Genomic DNA, 8336 nt, shown 5'->3' on the forward strand with positions numbered 1-8336 from the left:
GCATGTGTATAAATACCCCTAGTGCCTCGGGAACTTCTGGTGGCTCAATTTTTGAGTCTTTCAGAGTATCCCTGTACACGTGTAGTACTACAAGGGGATTTAGGTACTGTCAGAGCATAGGGTGTTTTGTCTCATGCATGTTTTCCATTGTCTCTGACTTTTAGTTCCAGTGCTGACATACGATTTAATGTAGAACAGACTTTCATTGCACGAGTGCAAGATTATTCATATGCTTGAGAAAGAAGGCTATTTTATCTGCGATGGATCAAATATTTTCAACTAGATTGGGTGCATGTTCATTATGGTTAGACTGAATGAGCCGAGCTTTGCTGAGGTGCGAGATTATACCCTCCAGCTGAAACTGATATGTCAGCAAAGTACTCGGCACAGATACCGTCCTGCCAGCAGAAGGATGCTTTTATCAGCCTAGCTTATGTGTTTTAGGGAAGTGGTAGAAAGAGCTGTGACAACAGGACTGTAGCAGCAGGGGTTTTGTAGTCTAGACAAGCCCTTGAGGATGTCAGTGCTCTGTGTTTTTCTGCAGGTTGCCTCCATGAGACAGCGTCGAGTCGACTTCTACCTGGGAGCCATTACAGACATGCTGGTAGCTGTTGGTGGAAGAAATGAGAACGGGGCACTTTCTTCAGTGGAGACTTACAGCCCGCAAAAAGACTCGTGGTCTTATATAGCAGGCTTGCCAAGGTAACAGCAATCTGTTCAGAAACCTGTTCTGTAGAGAGAGGGATGCTCTGAGAACCAGTGTGGCCTGGCCATTCAGTCAGGATCCTGGAAATGAGGAGGAGGAATATTCCTAGTTCATGGTATTTGAGCAACCCTCCTTTCTAGGTAATGTGAAAACAGTCCCACTGATCGCAAGCAGTCTCCATCCTAAGGTAACAGATCAGTTAGGTAGCCTGGACCTGTGTGTTGTATCATTAAGTTAAAAATCAGTTTTCCTTGTTTAGAGGATAGTACCCTGAAGATGAACCCTTACGTTGTACTTGCCTCCTGAGCTGATGTCTAGATGTGGATGTCGATCCTTAGTCAATGATGGGCTTCCGCTAGTCTACCTGTGTATCGTTTGCAGGTGTTGTGATAGCGCATGAGACTTGAGGTTCACCGTCTGAGCAGGATGCCCTGAAACCTGTGACTTCAGCAGCGAGGCTTGCCCTCTTGTTCCTGGGTGACATCACTGATGAGACCCTTCAGACGATCTTGAAGGGAGACTCATGGTATATTTTTATCCTCTGAGCTGACAAACTGTGGAGACATAGGCAGCTAGCAGGGGCATACATGGCAGAGGCTTCCTTTGTCCAATTCTATTTTGAGCAACCTTGGCTGAGACCAGCAACTGGGCTTTGGCCCAGAGCACTGCAGGGGAGCTAGCTGCGTACACATTCTGATGTACATGCAAGCAGATCTGGCAGCTGAGCATGTTCTAGCATGCTCTGTATATGGCTGAGTACATTTGTTTGATTTTATTTTTTTTATACCCCTCTCTGCTTAATTGGACGAGGAGGAAGGGGATTCTTGTCATGCCTCCCAATGTCAGTATGCTCAGCAATACACTTTAGAAGGCAGATATTCCAATGCGCAGAAGACAGTGAAGAACCTAACTGCCATACAGATCTTTGGAAAATCACCCACTACTCTTGTGGATAATGACCCTCTTCATACAGAGTTTTAAGTGTCTTCTGAGGCTTTGGGGATCATCTGGCTGCTCCGTGACCACGACCCAGGTCCTGAGCATGTTTCAACCTCTCCTCCATCAAGTGGGACTAGAAGTCTAGTAGTCTGCACTTTGTCTCAGTGACCTGTCTGCCTCCTTCTCAATGTCAGAAACCAATCACTTCTATTTGGAAAACTTGTTAGGGGGCTGCCTGGTCATTGGAGCTTGTATGCTTCTGGAATAAAAGATGTCTTCACTTCCCTCCCAGGTATTTTCTTTTCAGGGTAATTGTGGTTCGCTACTTTTTGCCCCCCTCCAAGAATGCTTGGAACGTAGATGTGGACAAAGATAAGGTAGTAGGTTTGCTGTGTCTGTGGCTGAGAGCAAAGCTTTGCAGGGAAAATAATCTGCATTGCTTTTATGACCACAGTGGGTCCTGAGTCTGGGCTAAAATGAGTTGGGGCTAAATTATTTTAATCTGCTTTTGCTTGCTACAGGGGTTGGGCCCTAAAACTGTTAACCTCACAGCGGAAAGCTAAAATGGCAGCCCCAAGAAGCATTTGTCTTGAGGTCCTTATTGCAAAAATAGGAGCGATCTCTGCCGGCGCAGTCACTGGGTAGGAAGTACGGTGCACTACACTAACTTTTTTTATCAGCTCTCTGTGTCTTCATTGTACAGTAATGTGTTAGACTTGAAAGGGCAGGAAAGAGGAAGCTTATGATAGGATCCCTGTAAATTCCTTCATGGCAATCTGTTTTCTGATAGGCAGGAAGTGTTTTTTAGTTCAAATCTCTGCTGCAACAGAACTTCTAGAAATAATAAATACTTAACGTGGCAAGAGCAGAGGACTAAAGAATGAATGAATTGCTTCTGAAGCAGCCGCTAAATAAATTTACTTTGTGCATGCGTAGAATATCTTTTTTAGGGAAAAGTAGGAGAGATTGCTAATAATCTGACACTTGCAACCTTGTGTGTTGTTTGTTTTTTTTAATCCACTGTTTGAATTTAATTTTTAAAAACCGAATTATTTAATTATGAAACAGTTGCATGAATTGAAAATGAGGGGAGGTCTTACTGTGTTTCGAACTGATCTATTTTAACAGCTTTCTGTGTCCTCTATCCCACAGTAGGGGGAAGATAGACTGGTAATTTAGCACCTGTTTTATTTTGGTGTAAGCTACCTCTGTATACCTTCACTTACTGTGGGATAGGCGCAGCCATACGTGCACACAGGTGGTACAGGTGTTTTGTCAGTTCACAGCCACAGTTCACAGGTACTCATTTAGAAGTGAGGAAGACGGGAGTCTTTTACAGTAGTTTGTCTGGCGTAAATGTGGCCTAGATTCTCCAAGAAGAGAAACCGTTTTAAACTCCACACTCGGGAGTTCTGGGGAGAGCATTTGTGGCGTCTCTGGTTGCCTCAGACTAGCATAATATCTTCCAGCAAAAATTACAGTTATAATTTGCAAAGGCAGGTGCTTATTCCAGATGGGAGAAGATTCTGCCTCTGTCTGAGCTCCCTTTCTACAAAGGTGAAAGTGCTAGGGACCCTCTAGGTGCCTTGGAGCTGATTCTCTGTGAATGGTGATGATACCTGATCAAGCATCAGAAAGGCCTCTGGTATATGGATACATAGCGGGGTTTTTAAAAGCACTCGGCCCTGGACCAATTTCTATTGAAATGGAGGGGAATTTTGAAAATCCTAACCCCTGCCAGTGAGTTGTACTTACTTTGCTACAGCTCATCTTCACCAGTCCAAAATTTATATAGGGCAGGGGTAGGCAACCCTGGCGCACATGCCAGAACATGGCACGTGAAGGCATTGTGCTTGGCATGCATGCGTTGGGATGGACAGTGGGGGAGCTGCAAAGGGACCGATCCTTGTTGTGGTAGTGCAGCCCTGGCTCCTTCCCTACTGTCCACCTCGAGGCGTGCGTGCATCTGTCTCTGGCAACAAGCCGAGGCAGGGCTCCATGGACCGCGGTGCAGCGGCTTGCAGCCTCCCCACCACCTGCTGCAAACAGCCTGGGCTCCGTGGTGGGCAGCAGGGACCTGCCCAGAGCCTGGGCTGGATTGGGACAGGCAGCCAGCAAGCAGCTGCACTGGGGTCCCGGGAGCCCCAGTCTGACTTATTGCTGGCAGACGGTGCACGTGTGCCTCGAGGCAGATGGCAGGGAAGGGGCCGGGGCTGCGCTGCCACGAGGATTGGGCCCCTCGCAGCTCCCCTGTCGCATACCAACATCTTACAGGTCAAGATTGCAGGGGTTTGGGGCACTCGGCCCAAAAATGTTGCCGACCCCTGATATAGGCTATGTTTTCTGCGAATTTAAATACCACCTGCTGGAAGCCAAGGGAAACACAGACACGGAGAATCCTGCCCTCCATCGGTAACGAGTCGTTACTTAGCAAATCTTTCTTTCTTTGTTTAAAATGGCTTATTTTTCTTTCTTGGGAGTCTTGTGATGGACCCAACATTTAATAATAACGGGTAGGAGAATTTATGCTTCTCTCTAGAGCCTTTTTCTGTTGTTGGGGAAGTAGAACAACCCTGTTTTCCAAACAACCCTTGTTGAGACTTATTTAAAACAGAAATAACTTTTTAATCACTTCTTAATCTAAAAAAACCCCCACAAGGTAAACAGTAGTAAAGAACCACAAGGTCTCTGTTTGGGTTTCACTCCATAAAGACCAGGAATGTTCATTACTAAATATGAGCGCTACTTGACCAAAATCATAAAACCTATGGTTTCTTACTGTTGTTTTCCTCTTCTAGGTTTACCTATGGTCATGCTGGTACCGTTTACAAGGAATTTGTTTATATCTCGGGAGGTCACGATTATCAGATCGGTCCCTACCGAAAAAACCTGCTCTGCTATGATTATCGTACGGATGTCTGGGAGGAAAAAAGGCCAATGATCACAGCTCGGGGGTGGCACAGTATGTGCACCTTGGAGGACAGTATCTACAGTATTGGTGGCAGCGATGACAACATTGAAACTATGGCACGCTTTGACATCCTGAGCGTGGAGTCTTACAGCCCGCAGTGCAACCAGTGGACCAGAGTCTCCCCCTTGCTGCAAGCCAACAGTGAGTCTGGAGTGGCCGTTTGGGAAGGCAAGATTTACATTCTGGGAGGCTACAGCTGGGAAGATACAGTCTTCTCCAAAGCTGTCCAGGTGTATGACAAGGAAAAGAACAAGTGGTACAAAGGAACTGACCTTCCCAAAGCAATCGCTGGGGTATCTGCCTGCGTCTGTGCACTGAAACCCAAAACAGAGGACAAAAAGAAAAAGACAAAAACAAAGAAGTATGCAGATCGAGGGAGATGACTACCTGTGGATAACCCCCCTCTGCGGGCAGATTCCAGAGGAACTTTGTATTTAATCATCGCTTTCTAATTTTGATTTTATTTTTTAAGGAAGAAAGAAAAACTGCTGAAACCTTGGAAAATATGCAGATGGACATTTTGGTTAAGGTTCATTTGAAGGACAAAACTACCTATGGGAGTGGGGTAGCAAAGGAAGTTCTGCTACCCCACTGTATATTTAGATGTAGTTTGTTAACTTTTGTGGTTCTTGGCATTTCCACACATCTAATATTAAAAGTAAAAAGGCTGTACAAAAATTGGCCGAGAAAATTAAGTGGTGGAGAGGAAAAGAGGACTAAGTTATTCTCTTTGACATTACAAAGCAGTACGGAGAAGTATAGAAAGGATTGCTACTGAAAACTGATCCAGATCTTGAAGTTTGGTGTAAATCGTGATTTATTTATATATTTTTCTTCATGAAATATCATTTGCAGTATGTTCTAAATTATTAGTATGAGATTTCTGGCATGAAGTTTACTAGTGAAGGTAGAAGGTAAATACCAAGGCAACTTGATGAGTATAACTCTACCGTACCCTTAAATTTGAGCGACTATAATTAAATGACCAAAGAGTGGATGGTTTGATCAGTGATGTAGCAGACATGGCTGTACAGGTGACGGGTTCAGGTTTTTTGCTCCACTGGTCTTTTCCCTGGTGCAGTGATCTGTATGGTCCAGGAGATGCAATGTAACCCTAAACTCACTGTTGGAATTCACAAACCTTGTGCAACAAAAGCCAATAATATCTTTTGGTTTTCTTGGTTTCATCCACTTCTTGGTTGTGTCTTTAAATCTTTCTTTGAACCTGAGTTTGGGGAGAAGCTACATAATTTGGTGCTTGTTTCAAAGCAGTTGGAATGGAAAAACTTCACCATGGGCTTTGGGGCTTTGTTGTGAACTTGAGACAAAGTGTAAATCTCTCCACAACCCTGTCTCACCAAGGGCAATGGCCTGAAGAGACAAGTTTGCAAGGGGTGGAAACTGTTGCGTTCAGCGTGGTTTTTGCTGACCGCTAATAAGGGATCACATGCAGTATGGCTATATTGTCATCTCTCTCTCTCACCCAGATGTGTTTTTAATGTGACTGGCAACTCCAAGTGAGCAGACTTTGGTTAAAACAGTAGTAAAGACAACACAGCTTGGGTTTTTACTCATGCTCAAATTGCCTTGTTTTTCTGCTGTTTTAACCCTTTTAAAGTTAAATTTGGGTCACGCTTCTTGTGCCCTAAGAAGAGTCCAAGCCAGGACTTCATCTGGGACATACAAGATGCAAGTGGAGGAAGAAATGCATTTTAGAATGGCATTGGAAGAAGTGACCTTTATGCCCGCCAAAGTAAAGAGATTTTGATTGAAATGGCATTGTTTCTGGAGGATACACGAAATGTCTGCTGGAGGCTTCAGGTTCACCAGCTGTCTGGCCAGCTTGTGACTGTTCACCCTAAAGCAGGTTAAAACCTACCTTGTGTTTATGACAGGTTTGCAAGAAGTTCAACACCAGCAATTGGATCCAGCCCTTGTGATTGCTATAATTATGCCATGCCACGGGTTACAATTTCTACTCCAAACACAATGATTTTTAGAAATTTTTGGAACCTTTTGTACTTTTTTATAACACATTTTGCTAATACCTAGTCGCTAGTTTGCCATATGATGTTATTTACTCTTTTGAAGTTGCAGCTCTGTCGTTATTGTCAGGGACTCATGTTTTGGTGGCTCTTTCAGGTTTTGTGTAGTAAGTTGGGGTGCGATGCAGCTGGTCAAGCGGCATTTGCATTCTCAGTCCTGTCCGGCAGCCAGGGCTATAACTGGGACTATTGTGAGGCCTCTTCACTGGCAGTTCAGCTAGTCAGATGTGGTAATAAATGTTCTTTATTGTCATTATTGGTGGTTTCAAGAGCCTTGGTTTAAAGTTCTGCTGGGTGCTATTCATGCATTCCCCACCCTTCAGTTGCTTTCCAGTCCTCCTCTTTGTGCAACATAATCATGTATTTCGGATCTGCCTTTTTCCTGCTGTCCCACGTACAACTGATGCCCTGTCTGCTTCACCCTACTCCCATATATTCAGCTTATTCATGGGAAAACTCTTCTGACTTTTTTTGCACTTTAAAAACGATTCATTTTCCACATCACTTGGAACAATTTAGAGATCTCTTTAAGATATATGAAGAGCTCCTTTGCCTAAAAAGGTCGATCTTGTGAGTAGCCAGCATGCAAAAAAGAAACGTAATGCCTAATGGCATGAAAGGGTTAAAGAAAACTCTTTCAAGTCATGCATCTTAAAAACTCCTTGGGATATTTTGAGTGTCTTTTTGTTTAAAAAATAATTACTAAATTGAATGAGTTAAAGTTCTTCATGTGCAGTAATGATGGCTGGAATTCTGTTTTGACAAATATTGGTACATTGCATGAAGTAATATTTGGGGTTTTTTCATTGCTCCTAAGAAAAACGCTAGAATATTTAACGGATAACAAACAGAGTGAGTAGCAGGTTTACGTATCTGACATCTTGCTTGTGTTAACTCCTCTTTTCCCCTTTTTTGGCAAAGTTTCATGTGTAAATACACCACAAAAATCCTAAGACTCTTCTTTGTCTCTCTTATTGTCTGCTTGTTACTTGTATTTTTGCCGGTTTTACTCAAACGTGCTCATATGTTATGTTCTTGATGCGTTTAAAACTTGAAAAAAAAAGAATCCAGATTGTATTCCTCCTTGTGTGGTTAGTTCCTCCTTTAGTTGATTTTTCAGATTACTATAAAAAGAAAAAGAGTACCTCTTTGTAGCTGTTTTAGAGGTGCATGTGTGCGTGCAATTTTTTTTAACTTTAAACCTGAAGATAGTGGTGGCAGACAGTTCTCCTGTGGTTCAGTGTATTCCACGTTAATAGAAGCAAAGCACACATTTCTGTTTGGCTCATCCATGCACTCTGTAGCTAATATATCCAAAAAAAACCCTACTGGTAGCTCACCATTTCGGCAAATATTTGATAATTGAGACAAAAAGCAAAATCCAGTTTATAGTGGATTCCAAAATATTTGGGGGGGGAGTTGGATCAAGTCTTTTGTGGGTTCATAGTACTAAAATCTCACCTGATTGAAGGTGTTTACCTTCACTAACTAGAGTGAAGGGTCACCAGAATCATAGCAAATTAGGGTTGGGAGGGACCTCCAGAGGTCACATCTAGTCCACCCCCTGCTCAAAGCAGGACCAGCCCCAACCACACCATCCCAGCCAGGGCTTGGTTGAGCCAGGCCTTAAAAACCTCCAAGGATGGAGATTCCACCACCTGTCTGGGTAACCTGT

At 43.6% G+C, this 8336-nt stretch overlaps 1 protein-coding gene across 3 annotated transcripts in view; it reads left to right on the top strand.

Annotated features, from left to right (window-relative positions):
• Positions 1–7741, top strand: part of KLHL36 (kelch like family member 36) — a 17844-nt gene extending 10103 nt beyond the window's left edge. For all 3 annotated transcript variants that reach the window (XM_019535955.1, XM_019535957.1, XM_019535956.1), the window contains exons 4-5: positions 545–702; positions 4444–7741. In XM_019535955.1, the coding sequence (XP_019391500.1) occupies positions 545–702; positions 4444–4999 (714 nt within the window). In that variant the 3' untranslated portion in view covers positions 5000–7741. The remainder of the gene's footprint in view (positions 1–544; positions 703–4443) is intronic.
• Positions 7742–8336: the final 595 nt, after the last annotated feature.

The sequence above is a fragment of the Crocodylus porosus genome, unplaced genomic scaffold (genome assembly GCF_001723895.1).
Source record: "Crocodylus porosus isolate Cpor-Errol unplaced genomic scaffold, CroPor_comp1, whole genome shotgun sequence".
NCBI classification, from domain to species: domain Eukaryota; kingdom Metazoa; phylum Chordata; order Crocodylia; family Crocodylidae; genus Crocodylus; species Crocodylus porosus.